At 36.9% G+C, this 22,500-nt stretch overlaps 3 protein-coding genes across 5 annotated transcripts in view; 2 read left to right on the plus strand and 1 right to left on the minus strand.

The window, feature by feature from the left end:
• LOC113821886 (anoctamin-4) overlaps positions 1–10,507 on the plus strand; it is a 90,269-nt gene extending 79,762 nt beyond the window's left edge. For all 3 annotated transcript variants that reach the window (XM_070133322.1, XM_070133323.1, XM_027374423.2), the window contains 12 exons: positions 428–633; positions 899–1,068; positions 1,393–1,610; positions 2,095–2,259; positions 3,193–3,336; positions 3,720–3,889; positions 4,123–4,256; positions 4,617–4,822; positions 4,996–5,101; positions 5,552–5,727; positions 6,332–6,421; positions 6,831–10,507. In XM_070133322.1, coding sequence (XP_069989423.1) covers positions 428–633; positions 899–1,068; positions 1,393–1,610; positions 2,095–2,259; positions 3,193–3,336; positions 3,720–3,889; positions 4,123–4,256; positions 4,617–4,822; positions 4,996–5,101; positions 5,552–5,727; positions 6,332–6,421; positions 6,831–7,025 — 1,980 coding nt within the window. In that variant the 3' untranslated portion in view covers positions 7,026–10,507. The remainder of the gene's footprint in view (positions 1–427; positions 634–898; positions 1,069–1,392; positions 1,611–2,094; positions 2,260–3,192; positions 3,337–3,719; positions 3,890–4,122; positions 4,257–4,616; positions 4,823–4,995; positions 5,102–5,551; positions 5,728–6,331; positions 6,422–6,830) is intronic.
• A 324-nt stretch (positions 10,508–10,831) lies between these two features.
• Positions 10,832–14,643, minus strand: Hus1-like (Hus1-like checkpoint clamp component). The gene is made up of 6 exons (XM_027374424.2): positions 14,523–14,643; positions 13,533–13,739; positions 12,905–13,014; positions 12,290–12,572; positions 11,649–11,768; positions 10,832–11,273 (listed from the first exon to the last, which is right to left on the minus strand). Exons 1-6 carry the CDS (start codon positions 14,572–14,574, stop codon positions 11,185–11,187), a joined length of 861 nt encoding a protein of 286 aa, XP_027230225.1. The 5' UTR covers positions 14,575–14,643; the 3' UTR covers positions 10,832–11,184.
• Positions 14,644–15,189: 546 nt separating this feature from the next.
• Positions 15,190–22,500, plus strand: part of LOC113821888 (neuroguidin) — a 9,681-nt gene continuing 2,370 nt past the window's right edge. The window contains exons 1-5 of the mRNA XM_027374425.2: positions 15,190–15,382; positions 16,965–17,108; positions 18,134–18,248; positions 21,527–21,612; positions 22,041–22,218. Coding sequence (XP_027230226.2) covers positions 15,353–15,382; positions 16,965–17,108; positions 18,134–18,248; positions 21,527–21,612; positions 22,041–22,218 — 553 coding nt within the window. The 5' untranslated portion in view covers positions 15,190–15,352. The remainder of the gene's footprint in view (positions 15,383–16,964; positions 17,109–18,133; positions 18,249–21,526; positions 21,613–22,040; positions 22,219–22,500) is intronic.

The raw sequence follows: 22,500 nt of genomic DNA on the forward strand, positions 1-22,500 counted from the left end.
GCTGCTGAAGGAGCCCCAAGAATTCCTTTCCTTTTTAACCTGAAAGTGACCTTAAGTTGCTGAAGAGTCCTAGTTATTCCATCTTTTTCCTTTTCGACTGACCTTCCATTGCTGAAGGATCCCTAGAAAATTCCTTTCCTTTTCCCTTTAGACAGACCTTCCTCTTCTGAATAATCCTATTTATAACTCCTATTCCCTTTCCCGCGGCTAACCTGAAACTCCCCAAAATGCTATACTTGTTAGAATCAGCATTTTTTTTTTTCCTGAAACCAAATATGAGATAACAGTTAATCATCTCATTAGGCCAGAAAGCTTTCACATGCAAGTTTGGCTCTTACAGCGAAGTTACATAAGCCTACCCATCCATAACCCACCAATACCTTTCCTCTCGAAGCCTCCCTTAAAGACGTAGCTCCTCCGCCTCCAGCTGTTGTACCTGGAGTGGGCGCAGTTCAAGAAGTGGTACAAGACCCAGCCTCTGCACGTCATCCGGCGTTACTTCGGCGACAAGATGGCGATGTACTTCGCTTGGCTCGGCTTCTACACGCAGATGCTCATCCCGGCTTCGCTCTTCGGGATTTTTACCTTCACTTGCGGCGTCTTCATCATGTTCTCGGATTTTAACCAGCCGAGGTAACGGGTTCGTTTGGGGGGCGTCAAGTATCTTCATTTCTTATCTTTTATCATTTTTTGAGGGGGAAGGGGGTGAGAGTATTGTTTGAATAAATCTAGAAATGGTGGGTCAGTCTTATCTGATAAAAAAAATAATCTACAACTTTTTGGTCACCAGAGCTAGAATTGAAAAAAAACAAAAAAACTGAAATCTCTAATTCTAGCTTTCATATCAAGGAAATGCCTTTTAATAACGTCTTGTTCCCTTCCTGTCGGCACCCATTAGCGAGGAGATCTGCAGCAACACCTCAGACACCAGTTCCATCATCATGTGTCCGCTGTGTGACCGCCTCTGCGACTTCTGGAAGCTGGGCGACAGCTGTGCGAACGCCTACATCACCTTCCTGTTCGACAACCCCGCCACAGTCTTCTTTTCCATCGCTATGTCCTTCTGGGGTGAGTTTTTCCTCAGGGTTTTCATTCTCATTCGCAAGAGAAAAGAAGAAAAATACTTTATTTTTTTATTTTTTTTATTTATTATTATTTTTTTTGAGGGGGGAGGGGTCTGTATTTTTTGGGTTTTAGCTTTCGTGTGTTTTTCATTTTTGTTGGTTTTCTTGGTAGTTTATGCGTTGTTGAACTGATCATTGTTGTTCCTCGTTTCCCGTCAGCCTTATTTCCTATGCATCTGTGCCAAACTCCCCGTTTTATTTCTTTTTGTGTGTGTCTATTTCACAACTTTATCAGCATCTTATCGAAGCGATCTTTTCCTCCCCCTAGCGACCATGTTCCTGGAACTATGGAAGCGGAAGCAGTCGGTGATCCAGTGGCAGTGGGACCTCGAGAACTACGAGGAGGAGGAGGAGCTGCGGCCCGAGTACGAGGAGAAGGTCACCACGACGAGGATCAACCCGGTGACCAACAAACCCGAGCCTTACATGCCCCTCATGGACAAGATCTCGCGCTACGTCGCCTCCTATTCGGTCATCCTCGTGATGGTGAATATGGCTACTTTCTTGAGGACATTTTATTTCGATTGAAGGACGTATTTTAAACACTGTTACTTAAAATCATTAAAGAAATGCCCTCCCATGATACAATTCGCTTCAAAACATAAAATATGAAAGACATACTTATCATATTCACTTTTTTCTGAAACACTTAAAATACCCACAGGACATATTATATGAAAGAAGTACTTATTGTATTCACTTTCCCTGAAACTCACTTAAAAATAGCTACAGACGATACTCAGTTCGCTTCAGGACATATCATACGAAAGAAGTCCTTATCACATGCCCTTCTTCCTGAAACTCTCTCAAATATCCCTCCCGAAAGATACTGACAAAAGAAGACCTTCATATCCTTCCTGAAACTCCTTCAAAAATACCTCCAGACGATACTCTCACACTTCGCCTCAGGACATATCACACGAAAGACGTCCCTCCCAAAGATACTAACCACGCGCTTCCCGTTCGTCAGCTGTTCGTGATGTTGGCTTCGGTCTTCAGCGTGATCGTCTACCGGATAGCGGTCGGCCTCGCGATCTACCAGACGGACTCCGACTTCATCCGACGCAACGCCAAGCTGGCCACCTCCGTCACCGCCGCCTTCATCAACCTCGTGCTCATCATCATGTTCAATTTCGTGAGTGCTGTGGATTCTCTTTCGTTTCTCTTTGTTTTCTATCTGGGTTCTCTTTTGGTGTCTCTTTGTACTCTTATTTTTTTGTTTCTTTTTGATGTTCATTTGTTATTTTTCTGGTTTCTCTTTTGGTGTCTATTTGTTTTCTTTTCGGCTTCTCTTTTATTTCTCTTTGTTCTCCTTCCGGTTTCTCTTTGTTCTCTTTTCGGTTTCTCTTTTATTTCTTTTTGTTCTCTTTCTGGTTTCTCTTTGATGTCTCGTTGTACTTTTTTTGGTTTCTCTTTGTTGTCCTTTTGTTTTCTTCTTAGTTTCTATTTGACATCTCTTCGTAATTCCAATTTCTCTTTGATATTTCTTTGTATTCTTCCCGGTTTCTCTTTGATATCCCTTTCCGGTTCTTCTGTTCTTCTCTGGCTTTTTCTGAAACCACTTTCACTATCTCTTGTACTTCCATTTTTCCCGTCTATTACCTTTTAATCTACTGCTTTTGTAATAGGATTCACTGTAAGGAGGACTTGTAGTCTCCAATTCCATTTTCATCGTCATCATCCTTTTGCAAAGATCTCTGCTATTCACTTATAATCTCTGTGCTAATAACTACATTTTCTGCACTGACACATCCTACACTCCTTGTTTTTTTTCTATTCTACTCTAATGTTTCATAATGAACACTTCTGATAACGTCTAATAACCTTCTAAATTCCAGGTTTGATAATGCCTCTAAATAGCCTTGTAACTTCCGCGTCTTTCAATGTACTTCTAAATTCCTCTAAATAGCCTTATAACTTGCAAGTCTTTTAATGAACTTCTAAATTGCAGGTCTACGAGAAGTTGGTTGCGTGGCTCACGTCTTTCAATGGACTTCTAAATTCCAGGCTTAATAATTTCTCTAAATAGCCCTGTAACTTCCACATCTAATGACCTTCCAAATTCCAGGTCTACGAGAAGCTGGTTGCGTGGCTCACCAGCCTGGAGGTTCCGCGGACTGAGACGGAGTACGAGGACTCCTTCACTCTCAAGATGTTCATTTTCCAGTTCATCAATTACTACGCTTCGCTCATCTACATCGCATTCTTTAAGGTACGGTTCCACGCTTGATAGAGGACGTCTTTCTTCATCAAAAGCTCTTCTTTTAAGCTAATTTATAGATTGCATTGTTCTAAATTGGCCTTTGGAATTAGGAAATAATATAAAAAGGGAAACAATAATTGCAATATCAGGTCCCATGTCGCGGCTACAAAGGCCCAATCTCCCAATCTTGGGAGAGACTGTCAAAATATATTCATGGAAGCGTCAATACATTTCATCAAATTCACATTGAGAAGACATATTGAGTAAAGTTGATACACCAATAAAATATTTCCATAACAATTTAAATAACCCCTCAAGAGAAAGCTTTTGCAAGATTAACCCCGGTAAAATTACACGTAAAAAGACGACAACACAGCCAACCTCTCCCCCAGGGTCGCTTCTTGTACCACCCCGGAGACATAGAAGTCAGAAGGAACATATTCGCAAAGGCTCGTTACGACATGTGCGACTCTGCCGGGTGCTTCTTCGACCTGTGCGTCCAGCTCATCATCATCATGCTGGGAAAGCAATTCTTCAACAACATTATCGAAATATTTTGGCCGTGAGTAAGAGTGGAATAATCAATGCACCAATAACGTCGACTTTTTTTGCCGTTTTCTGCTTTCGAAAGCTGTAAAAATGTCTGTGAATCTTGGAATTTCTTAAGTTGGCGTTACAATTCTTCTCTTTCACCTTCCTTTTTGCCGTTTTCTACTTTCGAATGCTGTAAAAAAGCCTGTGAATCTTGGAATTTCTTAAGTTAGCGTTACAGTTCTTCTCTCTCACCTTCCTTAGGATCCTGCGCGTGTGGTGGAACAAGCGAACGGGCCACGACAACCATCTCAGCGAAGCCTACACGCGCTGGGAGCAGGACTACGACCTCGCTCCGTACACCAGGCTCTCCCTCTTCAACGAATACCTCGAGATGGGTCAGCGCGGTTCTCTCTGTTATCTCTGCATATCTTTTGTCTAATTTATTTATTTTGCAAGTACTCGTCTGTAATTTAGCTGAATCTACGCCAATGCCCTTTCCTTACTGAGCATATATTATCCATTTCCCATATGTATAAAAACAGACGAATTGCACACGCCAGTGATTCATCGAATAAACAAAAGCGAAACAATACGACTTTTTAGGTCAGAATCACCGAGAAAAAAAAACGTTAGGTATTCCTCTGGTTGTGAAAAAATGGTCTGGATATGACGCTGGTCAGAGCATGTAATTAAGGATTCAGACTTTAAAATTATTTCGAAACTCATTCTGTTTTTTTTTTTTTCTTTCGTGGCAGTGATCCAATACGGTTTCGTGACGATGTTCGTGGCCGCCTTCCCTCTGGCTCCCTTCTTCGCCCTCATCAATAACTTCATCGAGATCCGTCTGGACGCCTTCAAGTACCTCACCCAGTGCCGTCGGCCGCGCGCTGAGAGGATCCAGGACATCGGGATCTGGTACTCGATCCTCAAGGGCATCACCTACTTCTCTGTCGTCACGAACGTAAGTCTCCGTCGAGTTCGCGAGGACCCTAAGTTCTGCGGGAACTTTTGGCGACCTAATTTGTCTCTGTTATTACCATTTATCATAATATTTCATAAAATGATCTTATTTTAGAGTAACGTTTCTTTTAGATACAGATTTCTCTTTGATATCTTTGTATTGTTTTCTGACAGGCTTTGGTTATTTCCTACACGAGCGATTTCATCCCGCGACTCGTGTACATGTACCAGTATTCGAACAGCAACAACCTGGTGGGATACGTCAAAAGCAGTCTTTCGGGTAGGATTCGGGGCCTCTTTCGGTGTTTTTTTCTTTTGTTTTTGTGTCATCTGTCTTTTTGTTTTCTATTTTAAATTCGTAAGGGCAGGGGAGACCCACGCGTATACAGACACCCACGCACGAGCTCTCATAAACACGCCCATACACAAACACACGCGCGCGCACAGACAGACAGACAGACAGACAGACAGACAGACAGACAGACAGACAGACAGACAGACAGACAGACAGACAGACAGACAGACAGACAGACAGACAGACAGACAGACAGACAGACACACACACACACACACACACACACACACACACACACACACACACACACACCGACATCCACATCCACATCCACCCCCACCCCCACCCACCCACCCACCACCACTCCACAACTACCCTAAACAAAAAAACAACAACGAAGAAACAAACCCATTAACCCTTCTCCTCCTCCCTCAGCGTTCAACACGTCGCAGTACACGAACGAGATGGGCCCCGAGAACCGCACGGGCTGGCCGGAACTGTGCTACTACAAGGCGTATCGCAACGGCCCGGCGGACGAGAACCCTTACGACCTCAACCAGCAGTTCTGGCACGTGGCTGCTGCTCGTCTGGCCTTCATTATCATCTTTGAGGTACAAGGCTTGCGTGTCTGAGTACGTTGGAGTGAAGGAGGGACACTCGCAGCTAATATTTGAGGGAAAAGGTCAGGGTGGAGTGAAGGAGGGAGACACAGCTAATATTTGAGGGAAAAGGTCAGGGTGGAGTGAAGGAGGGAGACACAGCTAATATTTGAGGGAAAAGGCCTATGTGTCTGAGTACGTTGGAGTGAAGAGGGGAGACACACAGCTAATATCTGAGGGAAAAGGGTGCAGTGCGTCTGTGTACGTCGGAGTTAGAAGGGTAACTGGAATCCTGATGACAATAGGAATGATGATGAGTGTGATATGTGTGTTGTTTTTAGAGAGTGGTGAGTGAAAGTACTATAAACACCGGAACTAAATTTGTTAAGGAAATATCTAATGTCATAGTGTTTATAGATAATCAATGTAATTTTCAAGTGTTTATATCACCTCAACTTAGCCAACAAAATATGAAAAAAGTAATGTGCTTTCAAAGTACACTCCACCGATTTCATCTTTTTCGTCAGACTTTCAAGTATATCTCAGAGAGGGAATGTGAAATCACAGCCTCCAAGAAGTGCACCAACTGAACCTTTCTCTTTTTCCCCGCCACCAGCACATCGTGTTCTGCCTGACGAGCGCCGTCGCCATGTCCATCCCAGACATCCCCGTCGAGGTGAAGAACCAGATGCTGAGAGAGAAGAAGGTATGGGAGTTCTTGCGAGGCGGTACTTTGTATTTTTTGAGAATATGGAAGTGATGCTGGGTTTTCTTGGATTTTGGGACGATTCCTTTCAGGTTGAATGGTGTTGCTTGCATTTGGAATTCAGTTTTGACGTTTGAGTTTAACCTGTTTAAATAACGTCCCGTCAATTGCATGTTCTTCATTGCAACGAAGCTCATGGGTTTTCTTGTATTCTTTTTTGCTTTTTTACACCAAGTAACAGGTCTTCAGACTCTTGTGACGTCGAGTTTATCATTTGCAAAAGTACCCGGGGCTAAGATGAACATACTTTCAAAGCATCTCATAATTTAGATTTATAACCCTATATTCTTCAAAGTTTTGTTAATCTGATAAGCGACCGTTTCTCCCCACCTTGTCCTCGCACGAACAGGTCGAGAAGGAGACGCTGTTCGAGAACGAGATGAAGAAGATCCGACAAGAGCGACAGGTGCGGCACGAGCGCGTGAGTTCGCCCGAGGACGACAACATGGACATCGACCTGGGCGAGGGGCTCCAGACGCGGCGGAACTCCCGCGTCGCCACGCCCACTTTGACTCCAGGGCTATTCCACGACCACCACGCATAGCAGAGATCACCCTGAACACCACCCGTGTAGGCACTTTTCTTGCATGTAGCTGGTCGCGGTAGGAAGGAGTTCGAGACTCAAGCACCATTGTTGGTTCCAAGCTAGGCATGCAGAGGCAAGTGCTTACATAGACCTTGAGCGGAGGGGCTGAGACTGCCGGGTGACCCTTAAGGAAGAGGAAAAGCGTTCCGATGCCGGGCCTTAGGTAGGGTTGCCTTGTGCCTCCTAAGAAAGCTCATTGCGTGTAGTCTACTTCAGAAGTAGAATGATGTGAAAAAATGCTCTCCGTCCCAGTGCCGATGTTTGAATATATTTTTATTCGGTGGTTTGCACTATGTTAGGTTTTCTGGCCGAAGTCTTCCCGATTTTAGACACCTTATTGTTGTAAGCCATAGGATAATATTACTGTAGAACTATTTTGTGAGGCAGGAGAATTATATTGCAGATAATTTCTCCCATAAGGGACATAAAGTTAAAGAAAAACAAATATATGACAAAAATAGCAAATTAACCCAACCAAAGATAGCAAATAAGTACCCGTCCAAATTTTATAATGTAACTATTCACCATTTTTGTGAGCACACTGAACATTTACCTCACCAAAACTTCATTTTATATAGAGAGCATTTTTGTAACACATGTTCCTCTAAATGTAAATTGCAGGAGAAATCCTTTGTAAACGTCAGTGCTGTTTGCTCTCTTATTTCAGCATGGATTTTAAAGACAATATAGACAAAGATTTTCATATTTGTGTATATGTAAATGTGTGTGAGTGTGTGTTAGTTTGTGGGTATATGCGTACATGTGCATGCTGTGTTAAACATGTATTCATTAAAGATATCTGTTTCCTTATTCGTTCACTTTAGATGGAAGTGTGATAAATACATGTTATGAGAGAAGTCTGCATTTTATACAATATGATGACTGAACACTACATTGAATCAGTGCCCCTCTCTAGAAGTTTTCAGATTATGGGCATTCGGCTAACAAGTGCCCTTTTGCTATATCAAATTTTCACTTGACTGGACTCACTCCACTTCATATCAAAACAAAGAACCTGTACAATAGGAAGGGAATATAATAACTGATTCCTCTCCCTACATGGTTACCATCTCAACTATTTGATAATGATAACGAAGATGAGAAATACGAGCTTACTATGTTATAAGTTTCATTGGCAGTGCTGAACGTACAAGTGAATTTTAGTTCCCGAGTTTTCTTTGAGAATAAGTAGAGCCGCAATGTATATTAACTTTTTGATATGGTAAGGTTTTGAGATCTACAGGTCTGCCATTCTAGATTACTCAGCTAATTTCTGAGGAAATAGTTATATAAGTTTATTTTCATAAATAAAGAAAAGAATAAATGAGAATTAATCATTTTATTCTGAAAAGAATGCAACTGATATCTTTCATGTCTTGATCTATGATATTCTGATGAGGACTTCATCAAAATGCGGCAACTACATCTGGTTTGCAAAGGTCTTTCTCATTGCTACTTTTTCTAAAAAAATCATACAGCTATTATGATGAACTACTCATTATTGCCCAAACCTGAATGATAGTAAGTAAGATTTACATGTAGAATAAGTTCTCTTATTATTGTTGTTGTTTGTTGATACTCTATATGTAAAGTGATTAAAATGTCAACTTAATAACAGACTGAATGAATTGAGAATGTTTCTCGTATGTCATATCATTAGACTACATTTTCTTCACAATGGTAAGTTCTTCACACTATCTTAATCACAGACTTGCACTTATGTTGTCATTACACAGTCATTGTGATCCAGCCTGCAATATATGTGGTGTATGAATGTGTTTAACAAATGCTTTACCTGGATTTTACTCCAGAAAACTATCTGTGATACATAGTTAAAAGTAAATCTTGGGGAATGCTTTTATGCTAATTTTCTTGAAAATCTAACAATACATACTTTCATAACTAAGAATGTGGGTAAATACAAAAACACTGGCATACTCACAATGTACACTTCTTCACTTACAAAAAAAATATAAAGTGATTCCCTGGAATATTGTATTTTCAAACTACAAAAAGCTTTCACACTTGCCCATGAGCATACAGTTGTCACATATTTTTTTTTTACCACTACTTCAATTAATATCAATATGCTTCAAATCGGGTTGGGCAACCAGGCAGTATCCAAGACCCAGGTGAATCTAGGGGCACAATCTACTCTGTCTTTTAATGCCTTATATGGTTGTTCTTCGTCACTCAATTTGCCCTTGATTAGTCCACTTCTGCTGCCCATAAAAATTCTGCATTTTTCAATTATATGTATATGAGCCTATCCCACATCTTTATATTTAATTTTGAATGTTCCAGTTTTGGGGAAAAATAAGTAAATGTTTTGTTTCTGTGTAATAGCTCTTTCATGCACTTTGTATTCATTATATTTAGTACTAACTAATAAAGCAATAGAGGGGACCGCTGTGCTTAATTTGGCATTTTTTCTTATTGTTACATTTCTTTTGGATTTTTTCCCTCTTCCTCTTTATCTATCCTTTTAGTAACCATGAGAAATATTGTATACACTTCCTTGGAATGTGCATAATAATCACAGATCAGAACTGAAGGTTATATTGTTTTTTTTTCTTCTTTTTTGTCAAAATATACAATTATATAGTACAAATTAATATATTCATAAGCATTTTCCTAATGCATTCTGCAATTTTTACTGCTATATGTACCTTATTAAGGTTATATCTATGATCATATTGTTTCTAAACTATTTTACTCATGTGTGTTCATGTGAACATTGTGATAAAGTAATTTCAGAATTTATATTGCAACATGATTTTGATGTATCAATTAATATGAACCACACTTTATACCTAGTATAGTCCATTACCCTTCTAATAAAAAATATACACATCATTATTGTTAATCCAAACATTGTAACTATGGAATATTTCATCAAACTTCAATAACTTAACACCAAATTAAAAAAGAAATCAAAATAAATGTATAACCTGACTTGCTTATGTGAACAGTAAATACAAATAAACAACTTTTTCCTCAAGTATTCAGTTTTCATCCATTTAACTCAAAACAAAAATCACCCTTTTTTGGGGAATAGAAATAGATTAATTATGCCAATAGCAAACACTATAAGTTGTTACCAAAGTCATGAAATGAAGGCCTGAAATGTATGCTTTGGATTTAGTTCAAGAATTAAAATAGATAATCAAAAAAACTCTTTGATGAAATACTCATAGATATATACTGTTTCTGCTAAAAAAAGGCAGGCTGTTGTTTTGCAAAGCAAATATTAATTTTACTGCATAGTACTTTGAGAGACTTAAAACTGTGTCAAAGTTATCACCATTAGAAAATAAAGAAGTTAGGATAAGTCACCCAAATGCCAAATGATGTATCTTTCATGACTTCTTAATGTTATTGATGTCTTCTCACTTTGTGTAATCCATTGTAAAGTATTAATAAATGTTTGCATTTTTAAAGGGTATTTTCCCTGTTGCTCTTGTCATCCTTTTGCAAAAACTAAAAATGTAGTATGCTTGAGAATGTGCTCGGGGTTATAGGTAGGCATGAGAGTATCAGTGTAGATGCGTCAGGTAATAATATTATCTGATGGCTCAAATTATGTGCTTGGTTTGTTTGTGTATAAGCCTAAAGTAAGAAGTTAATGAATTTAAGGATGAAATGAATGGATTAGTGCAAATGTTGTTTCTTGGACTATCTTCTGCAAATTAGCACTCAAATCTTCATAAAATACATACAGGATTTAGGTGAATCATTAGGGGACAATTTCTAAATGCAAGATGCACAAGTGTTCTTTATGTTTTCAGGAATACAATGATAACTTCAAGCATTCAGTCAAGCTAGAACTCTATTATTTCAGTCTTTTTACTTTCAGTTGGAAGAAAGGAAAATACTTTGATCACATATACTCTCATATTTTTCAGAAAATAACCAAATTACTTTGTAATTGTATATCAATATACATATCATACAAAGCTAAATGACACATATCAATTTCAATCAAAAACAGATACACCTCCTATTCATGATAATTGATCTGCCTAACTTTGTAGAAAAATAGATACAAATCTGACTAGTATATAATCTATCAAAACAATACAGCTCTAATGCACATATACACAAGTAAGGAAAGTCATCATGTATTGGTTGCAGCTGGCAGGAAATACTGAAGTGTTACATCATCATTTATGAGGAACATGTGGATTGTACGGTCTTCTACAATATCTATAAACATGAAATATAAACATTAATTACAAGAACAGATAATTGAAATAACATTCTTAATTTGATATATTCACAATAAAAAAATAACAAAGCCAAATAAGGAAGACATAAGATGTGAAAAAAAGGAAGAAATGTGGCAGTATTCTGTTCTCTTCCTTATGTTTTCTTCAGCATAAAAAAATATTAGTGATGAAAGAAGTGGCTCCCAACCTATAACAGACTCTATTCTACAACTGTCATTATCATTTCAGGAGCAGTTCTGAATAAATAAAGTGAGAGAGAACAAAGAAGAAAAAAGAAAAGAGAAATAGAAAGAAAAATGAGAACAGAAAAAAGGAGAATTATGAAAACCAAACAGAACTGTATTATACTTACTGCATATAACTTTTGTAGGACCTCCCTGTTCTCCATGCAAAAAAAGGGCAAACTTCTTGATATCCACTGTGGCAGTATGCAGCTCTTCTGGTGCTGATTCCATGCTGTCCTCCTGACCCTCTGAAACCATCACACGGCAAATATCACACAGTTTTCTCATCAAGCCAGAGTCAGAGTATAAACACCAAATGACACTTTGTCTAAAAGTTGTCGAAAATTTGTATCAAAACTTGTTGGAAAAGAAAAACTATGTCTGAGCCCCCCGAGGAATCTATATTGTCTATGTTTTGTAAAAGTGGAAAGAACTACAGCCTTAAATATTTTTTTATCCTCTTCTACCTTATTTACTGTTATGTTGCTCATTTATATAAAAAAATGCCAACATATGTTACATAGTTAAAAAAATAGGAAAAGTTATAAATTATTTTACTAGTCAACCATACATGAATGATAAATACATATACACACATAAATATATTTCTAACCCTAATTAAATGCTGAAGGAAGAAAGGAAGAAAGAAGAAAACAGCCTTATAACATTCGAGAAGGATAATCAGATTACACAGCCTCTGCAAACCATAGAGCCTACTTTGCAACAAATTAAACCTAAATCATGCCACATTATCTCACTCCTGACTTACCCCAAACAGGCATAGGTAAATGTCTGAAATGAGTGGAAACTTTGACTGTGTCTGTGGTGACTCCAACCACCAGTGTCCCTCGTCTATTTGCCGATAAGGATACATAAGGGGACAGTGTTTTCATTCGTTCTATTACATGCTTCAGCTGACGGAGGGGAGGCAGGTAAACAGAAGCTTGGAACTGGGGCATTTCTGGCTCGTGGTATAGGTGCCACTGACGACGAGGAATCAGCTGCACTGGCACATCATGGACCACAAGCCTCGCATGTACAGAGAGTGATGGCTTTAGGGAAGAAGGAGAAGACATTAGTTGAGTCCATAGATGAAGTATAAGAAAAAAGGCAGATTATAAGAATACAAGACTTATTCTTAATAGCATTCTCTTTATATTTACAGACATAGGATTCTGCTTTTCATTAGCTTCACTCGCATTACACATAAAATGGGGGGAAAAAATCAAAATCAAGAGGTAAGCAGAAGAAAGGGATGATGATGATAATGGTAATGATGATGATAATGATAATGATGGTGGTGGTGATGATTAAGATCATCATCATCAAGTGAAACATGTGTATTTCATTAAAAAATAAAAATATACACATCATTGTTGCCTACCAATTCAGCCTCCAAGGTCAGACAAGGACTGTGTTTCCTGGTTAACTTGATCTTCACACTGCGGGCAGACTGGGACGACTTGAGGGAGTTTAAAGTTCTTGATAACTTATCTGCAATCATTATAGGCTAAACCATAATGCTAGAAGACTAGGCTGCAAGCCACTTTGTTCAAAAGTTGACTAAATACTTTCATGGTATTGACATATTAATATGGTACTCCTTGTCCATTGGAAAAAAACTACTAAGCCCATGAAAATATTTGTTTTGTGTATGAAGATAAATTCAGAAGTGTGTGTGTGTGTGTGTGTGTGTGTGTGTGTGTGTGTGTGTGTGTGTGTGTGTGTGTGTGTGTGTGTGTGTGTGTGTGTGTGTGTGTGTGTGTGTGTGTGTGTGTGTTTGCTTTAGCAAGTGACTGCTTGACACTGTGCTAATATTTTAAGCATCAAGACTGTTGATCTTCCAACACAAGCAGTTTCAAGTGGATTTGAAAAGAAGACAGGTGACAGAATCATAAAAAAAATTACATTTGAAAAAGGTGCTTTAGCTACCTTTCTAAAATCTAAAAATCTAACTACCTCTTATTTAATATCTATTATTACAAATTACAAAAATTGAGGGCTCTACCCACCTGGCTGCAGCTCCAGATATATTTCATTGTTTTCCTCTGAAACTCCCTCCATGTTGAATTCATTGAAGAAATGGCCTTGGTCTAGCTCCGCCCACAGGCCAGGGCTACTGCCAACGGCACCTGCATCATTGATGATGAAGAATACCTTCTGTGGGGTGATGCGCAGGGTGCACACTTTGGCTAATCTTGCCACAGTGTTTACAACCACTGTAAAAAATAAAATTATATTAATATCTCTTAAATAGTAGAATAAAATGTGAAAATGTGTTTAACCTCCTCTTCTGACCTTTTTTTCCTATTACTGGCTATTAGTAAAAATGAATCAAATTGAATTCCTTCACATAATATTTAGAACAGATATCAGTTTGACTGTTATCAGCATGATCTCATCTCAGGTTACCTTTAGCCGCCTGACGGAACTCTTTTCAATGAGTCAAAATACCCAAAGCTTACACATGCGCTAGTAGATTGGACATCAAACCTCTGGTAATATAGTTGGGAATTGTTTATTTTATGATCATATTAACTAAAGTTGGTAAAATGTAAATTAATAATCCTTACATTTTACTGGGCCCATTAACGTTATACTTTGGTCAACATACATGAACACTCATAATACAGGTATACTGTTCTTAACTTTAGGAAATATGGGTTACGAAAGAAAGACACAGTAATTCCTTACTTATGTACACACTTTAAATTATAAAATATTATGCACTGTACATTAATTCTTCCTGCCTATCTGCACTCCAGCAACATCCAAGAAACCGTGTATATTTTAGAAAGTCCTTTTATGAGAGTCAATTTAAGTGTGTCCTCTGCATTTTCCACAACTTATCTGTTTATTCCATAATAGCATCTTGAAAAGTTACAAAGTTACATGAGAATTAAATTTCAAAATCTTACTCAACATCAAAAGATTGACAGCTTTATTTTTCTTCTTTTCGTCACATGATTTAAGCCATTTTACAGATTCAGGAAAAGTCTTACCCGTAAACTGCTTAATGCACATAATATCCGTCATTTTTCCTCTGAACTTCATCTTGAAATTATTAAAATAAGGAGACAACTTTTGAGCAGGATGTTATTGTGTTTCTACGAATGGTTAAGGGGTCATATGTGCAAAAACAACTGAATGATGCAATTTACTTGAAGATGAAATGGAAAGACTGACTCAGTAAAAGAAAACAGACAAAGTATTAAAATAAAGTACTTTCAAATAATTTTCTTATCTAAGCATCTGTTACATCTAGGTTGTATAAGATATTATACACGCAATCCTTATAATTTACTAACACAATTATCTCATGTACGATAACTATCTAGAATTTTATCATTGAGAGAAAATAAACTGTCCATTTATCTCAAATGATGTAGACTCAATGATTAGTACAGAAATAGGCATGCAATTCAATATAACTTATGGATGCTTATTTTCATCTGAATAAATGGAACAATCACCTAATCGTTGAAGATGATTTAATACCGAATCTCAACTAATTTCGGTAGCAACATAAAAAAATCGGCATTCAGATTAATAAAGTATATATTACACATCATCAACATCATTCAGTGTCCAATGAATATTCACATAAAGCTAGAAAGATAATAAAACAATAATACAACACTTTTATTTTTAGTGCGACATCTCCACAGAAAGTAAACATTACAGCAGCCGAAGGAGTGGGAGCGAGGTGTAGACGCACGTGTGGCAGATCTACACTACAAGAACACTTATTAAGCCATTCTCACACTTGTCTGTTTGGTTTACGACAGGGGCCGTAAATGTCATTGACTCTGAGGACTTTTTTGAAGTATAGATGGTCATGATAGATCGACCGATGATGGACGTAAGTAGGCTACCACATCTGTTTTTTCTTTCTTTCCGTCTAATGCCACCCCCACACGCTCATATCTTACATTATTGCCATACATTATTTAGTTTGGACTGCTGACACGGTCTTACTACCAGGTAGATTTGATATACAGGTTATGGCGCTCCCCCGTGAGGACATAGAATTTTATGCATAGCCACAGCAGTTGTTTGTGCAGTAATAGAAAAAAAAAGGTAAAAGGAAGTGAAAAAGTGGATGGAAGACTGGCTAGAGAAGATATCGCACCTGGACATACTTGCAGAACTAAAACTCGAAAAGAACTGGTTCAATAATTTTAGAATGGACCAGGATGCACGTCTCCAATTACTGTTAATCGTATGACCAAGCATCATCAACATAAAAACACTCATGAGGAAATCAATTTCAGCCCATGAAAGACCAAAAACCACACTAATGTTTCTTGCGACAGGACAGATATATTATGAGCTCAAGTACACAACTTGGATTTCAGCCCAGTTGTTGGGAAAGATTGTTCCGGAGACATACATGTCCATTTGGACTTTTCTTCAAGAGAAATATATGTGTATATCTGGAATTCGTTTCTACAACTACAAAGGAAGTTTCAGCATGGTGTTGATGGCCATTGTTAATAGCAATTATGAATTCATCATGAATAATTTTGGAATGAGTGGCAATGTATCAGATGACGGTTTGACTGGGGAGGCTCAATTTTATCATTCACTCAGTGAAAAGTGTCAGCATATTCTACCATCAGACTTTCTTTCTGATTCTCTTATGTATTTATTGGTGTCAAAGCCTTTTCCTTGAGAAAAGATTTTCTATTACCTTTCATTCAGAAAACATTAGATCCTTAGAAGATATTTCACTAGGGTATTAGTTACTTATAGTGATGCGCGGGAAATGGACACATATAAAACTTTGAAATTGTTGTCATGAACTGCTGCATTCTGCACAGAAGAATATAAAATTATAAGTGATAGACATGTTTGAATATTAAGATTTATTACTTTACTGACATTCCAATTATAGTGAAAGGAATATTTATTATACTTTTATAATATATTTCTGCTTATTACATTTTGATTTATGACTTACTTGATTTATAACTTACCTTGTCAGGCGTCTTCTAAATATATATGGTATACATTTGATTATTCTTGCTCATATTATTTATATACTTACCCTATTTGTGGCAAAAATTGATGGAGAAGCTAAAGGGTAATACCTAATTTATTAGACCTTACTTTATGATTTATGTTTGTCAATCAGTTCCTTATTATTTGTCTAGAATATCTCTTGGCAATTTGATTTCTTATATATAGTGTTTAGATAGTGACATACCTTTATTTTTTGCATTATTTTAATTTGACCCCTCCCCCCAGCTTACTGTTATTATTTTATGAAGTATTCCTTGTGTATGTATCAGGAACTGTAATTATCTCCAGAAACAGAAGAATGATAATATTGTTTTGCCTTCCTGGTCTATGTGGTTTTGCTTTATTCATGATATCATTCCCTGTCTATTTAGTCAGAATTCTGTTTCGTTTGAATGTTATTTGAAGTGCTTATTTTACAGGATAATATCAGTGCAATTGTGGCATCGGATTTGCCTCGGGGAGTTGCATTACTGGCTGATCTGACAACAAACATCAAAAATGTTACTGTTGGACTCCTTGCATTAAAAGAAAAGATTGAAAATGATGAATTAAACTCCTCTAAGGTATGTACCATGTTGTTACAATTTTCTGGTCATAATTGAATAAGTCATATAGACAGACATAGACAGAGAGAGAGAGAGAGACAGACAAAGATGCATATATATATATATATATATATATATATATATATATATATATATATATATATATATATATATATATATATATATATATATATATATATATATATATATATATATATATATATATATATATATATATATATATATATATATATATAAATTTGTAATGTATGTATGTATGTATGTATGTATGTATGTATGTATGTATGTATATATGTATGTAATATATGCATACATGTTAATGTCTAACATTATGGTGGAAAAAAGTCTATAATGTTGCATAATTCTATATCTGGACTATATTAGATTGGCAATTCAATTTTGTTTTTAAGTGGTCTACAACAGTAATATGGCATTAAGCTTTGATGATGAATGATAAATTATATAATTAATTTATAGCCAAAAACTAACCTTTCCAACCTGACACTTTATTTCTTAAATGTGATTGTATAGACCATTGTGTATATATACTACATATTATGCCTAATCTTTATAATTATATTCATAAATATGGTCTGGTCATTGCAAAATAATTTGCACCTAACATAATCACAGGACAACTTTTATGTACTGGCTGCGACCACAGCTTGGTAACAACATATTACAGGACAATCCATATAGGCCTTGTGTCTCAGTAGTGTTTATCAGATACATTTAAATTTATATCTAAATTCAGCATTTCTGATGAAATATTTAATGCTGTTGGGATTGGATGGCAACACTTACTTGGAAGGACAGTTGATGAAGAATATTGATAATTTTTTAAGCTAATGATTTTTATTTTTCTCATACATCTGGTAATAAATGCAATTTTTGTTAGTGATTGAACTTTTTCAGTGCAATTTATTCATGTTATCTCTTTCCAGTCATAATACCTCCTATGTTACAGCAATTCCTTCTCCACACCTTTTTTTCTTTTATGTTTACACTTCATATTATTTCAGGGCCTGAGTCTACTAGAGCTCAAGAATCAATCTTTTTTGATGTATTTGTCCAATCTTGCCTATGTGACTCTTCGTAAACTACGCGGGGCAAAGTTAGAGAATGATCCATCTATTGGTAAGATTTTGTCTTCCTACTTTCAATCTCTATAAGAGTTTGAACTGAATATTTGTTACAACTAATAAGATTTTCATGTTCCACTGAGCTAATTGTATCACATCTACTGACTTTCATATTATGTTTGTCTAGAACTGATGATTTCCTAGTACAGGTAAAAAGGTACTCCTTTCAGTGAGGATTTCATACAGTGTATTTTATTGACATAGATGATTCTTATCTCATACTATACATTTTTTTTAGAGTAATGGGCTTTTCTTGAATCTAATAGCTTCCTTCTTAATAAAATTAAACTATTTTGTCAGGTTTTGTATTTCAAGGTAAAGTTGCGGATAATCAGTTATTGTAAGGTGCTATCCCAAGACTTTTGGAACAATAGCATTAAGAGTTATTACAAGTCTGATCAGGCCTTTTCCTTATGCAAACTTAGCTCAATATTTATGTTTGGCATCTTTTCTTGCTTTAATGAGCCAAACTACATGATGATTGGCAAGGATACACACTGTATGTGGTCATCCTGCTTCAAGTTTTGTATGCCAAACTGTTTTTTGCTTATTTGGTTCTGTGCACTGTTGTTTTAACCCATTTATGAGAAGTGTCCCACATAGGAGACACCCTGAAAAAAAAATTACCGGGCATTCCGCCAGTGTGACCCTGTATCGGGGCTCGCACTCTGACTCAGCAACAGGCAGAATCCAGGCCAGCCCCATGCGCCGATTTTGTAGCCGCCCGGAAACTTTTATTTTCGGCTTCAAAATATACCAGTGTTAGTGTGTTAAAAGCTACAGCTCCGCAAAAGTGGGGTTCAATCCTTGTTTTAATCTGAAGGGCAGAAAATTCTGTATTCTGCAGCCAAATTTGCACAATGCTTTTATATTTTTGCTTCAGCAGCTGACATCATACACCCTAGCATGTGGCTGTGGTTGGCACAGGAAAAACCTGTCAGATTTGGGTTAAGAAGACTTTTTTTGATGTAGAGGATCCTGTTATTATTATTTTTTTCCCACAATAAGTATGTCTTCATGCTAAGTGCTATTATAACATTTGATTTAGAAAAACGCTTTCTTCCAATTCCTCAATTACATCTGTTTTAATTGATTCTTCTGTTCTTTGAATGATCGACAGTTTCGTTCTCTTTTGAGGAACATGAAACTTTACTCTTGGTATTTTTTTCATTAACCCATGGCCATGTGAGACCTCTTGAAATCACTTTGTATAGCCACCCTAGAGGCTAGAAATCATGCCATCCAGTCTTTTAGAATTATATTGGGTTTGAAATGGATTCTTGCTTCTTCCCTGAAAGGACTGACTAAACCTTTGAGAAAGCCGTTCTGACACGATGGAATTGTGTTTAAATTTTGACCAATATTATCGATTTGAATCTATGGGAAAGAGCTCTTTTGTCTTTCATAACCAATACTGGATCTTTAGACTTTAATACCAATACCGAGTCCACTATACCCCAGTGGTCTTTAGAAAGTGGGTCCATCAAGAGTAAAGCTCTTATAGCTTCAGGAACTTCCTTCGGAATCGATGCTTTCCTAAGCTCAATTCTAGTGCTAACTGCATTCTCTAATAGAGACTCTACCAAGGGGACAGCCATAGATGATAATTCTTTATGTATAACCATAAAACAACTCAAAAATATTAATATGTCCTGTTGTGACAAAGAGTCTGCCTCTTCTATGATGGCCGTAGAACTATCTGCTAAAAGCTTTGAAAAGGCTTGAAAATTAACACCAAATAAAGCCATTTGTCTGGAAGTAACATCTTTATTAGAATGGTCTGTCTAAGGGTTTTTAAGTTCATGAGGACACCCCTTGTTAGAAGCCCTTGGTTCAGAGAGAAAATCCGACTGTGATGCTTTTTCCTTCCACCATTCACTTAACTTCTCACAGTTTGGAACATATTAAAAAAAAATTCCTGACACTAATAAGAATTTCTACAGTCAAACCTGCAAAAAGGAATTTTAGCAGAGTTCATCATGATGTTCAAATCTTTGATATTTAGATTTTGTAAAGGATCTTTCTGAACTTTTGTGAAGTCAACAGGTTTTATAGCACTTGATCTTTGTAATAAAAAACATCTAACAGTAACATTTTTTACCATATTTAGAACTACTTCAACATTCATTCTTTTAACTTTGGTAAATGGAATCAAATCTGTTTTTTGTTCTTCCCAAAAGTCTGTTGCTTGAGCTACTACATAATCTAGGTCTCTTAGTCTGACTTAGACTTGATTCTTTAATAAGAGGCCTTTACTATTGGGACCATTTACTTCATCAATTTCACTCACTGACATAGATCCAGATTTTGAGCGATGAGGTCTGGGAGAAGAATTACCCTAAAGTAGACACTGAAAATTATCATCAATAATTTTCCTTCTGGGGGAATGAGGGTTGTCCTCTTCATATATCCTAAAATCTTCTAAATCATCTGACTGAGGAGGTAACAAAGGGGCAATAAGATTGGACCATACAAGCTCCATAGAGATCTTAGACTATCAATTTATGCATTTTTCTTAAGAAACCTTTATGCTTATTGGATTCAAAATTTGGAGATCCTCCTTCCAACTGCATGAAGTGTAAGCAGTTGTCTCATACAAGTATCACAGTGGAGAGGTGTGAAAACTGCTTTTCTTTGTGGTGTTGATTTACCTAGTTGCAATGATTCACACAGAACTCATGGGATTTTAAGCTTTCAAAAGGCAGCCTTTGTTGATAGTTTTTAAAAATAATTTGGATCCAGGGTGAGCTCTGATCAATAGTGTGGAATAAAATGTAAGATAATACAACAGTAAGGTTGGAAGTTATTATGGTAATTGTTCATGTAGCTAATCAAATATAATTTATTTGTTATTAACTTTATGGTAGTGGTTATAGATGTTGATAATTTATTTTTAACGCCGGTATGCTTTGAAGCCAAAAATAAAAGATTCCGGGTGGCTACAAAATCGGCGGGCAGAGCTTCCCCGGAGTCTGTCCGCCTGCTGGCCGTGGCCCGTTGCTGCGTCGGAGTGCGAGCCCCGATACAGCGTCACACTAGCAGGATGCCCGGCAATGTTTATTTTTACGGGTGTCTCATATGTGGGACACCCGTCGTGAATGGGTTAAGAAACTGAGCTTATGAATAGTGATATCGTAAAATTTTAGCAAGTTATTAAAAAATGTGTAAAAAGTTCAAAGACACTGAGAAACATATGGAAGCCATTATCATACTGTTTTTTTATATTGTTATTACTACACACAAAATATATTAGTAACTTTTTTTTTCTTTCAGACCGTTTGGTTGAATTGAGAGTGGTTTTAGAAAGAATACGTCCTCTTGAAGATAAACTAAAATACCAAATTGATAAATTTTTGAAGGTAAGTTTTCCTCTATATAGCCATATGCAGAGTATAATAGTTTGCACTATTGCCAGAAAAGATCGAGAGAATAGTATTACAAAAACAAGGGATTTAGAGTTAGCTCTTAAATATTGCTGATCTGTTATCACTGGTTTCATTTTGTCACAATTTCCCACTCTAGAAGGCCAAGGAATGCACCTTCTTTAAGGACTTCGGTTTCGGGAGTGAAGGACCATTAAGCAATAGGCGAATGGATTCCAATTCTAAACTGTGGCCATTGTTAGAACTCAAATCCACTTACTAAGAGACCCCTTTGGTCCCCAGTAATTTAAAATGCTATGAGACCCTTCACTGGAATGAAATCAATGACAGGTGGACAAAAAGTTTTAGAAAGAAAATTTTGATTGCAACGTTCCATGTATGTTTTCCCAATTATCCATGAACAGATAGCAACGGAAGGTGTCCTTAGTGAAGATGACCCAACCAGGTTAAAAGGGAACCTTGACAATATTGGGTCTTCTTCGGATGAGGAAGAAGACGAAGAAAACACAAATAGTGCTAAGAGTGCAACTAAGGAAGAAGACAAGACGTACAAGATTCCAAAAGTCAGCCAGACTCCTTATGGTAAGATGATTCTTTATGAAGCTTTGAGGGATAGGTTATTGTGCGTGCAGATCAACTGGCACTTGGTGCATTTCTTTTAATTGACACATTTGCATTTGCCAGTGATTTCCTTTCATAAATTATTGATTGGAGCCCATTTTCATGAGTGAGCAGTTACATGTGATTGCAAATATGGTAAAATATGTGATGTTATGTCAATGTTATCATTACATATGTATATTATATATATATATATATATATATATATATATATATATATATATATATATATATATATATATA

Source organism: Penaeus vannamei, chromosome 18, assembly GCF_042767895.1.
Source record: "Penaeus vannamei isolate JL-2024 chromosome 18, ASM4276789v1, whole genome shotgun sequence".
Taxonomy (NCBI): domain Eukaryota; kingdom Metazoa; phylum Arthropoda; class Malacostraca; order Decapoda; family Penaeidae; genus Penaeus; species Penaeus vannamei.

Excerpts from the sequence above, each read along its gene's own strand:
- Hus1-like (XM_027374424.2), bottom strand. The coding sequence starts at position 14,574 with ATGAAGTTCAGAGGAAAAATGACGGATATTATGTGCATTAAGCAGTTT. Across the intron at positions 13,740-14,522 it reads GTGCATTAAGCAGTTTACGG|TGGTTGTAAACACTGTGGCA; the intron begins GTAAGACTTTTC and ends TATTTTTTACAG. Across the intron at positions 13,015-13,532 it reads ATATCTGGAGCTGCAGCCAG|ATAAGTTATCAAGAACTTTA; the intron begins GTGGGTAGAGCC and ends TAATGATTGCAG.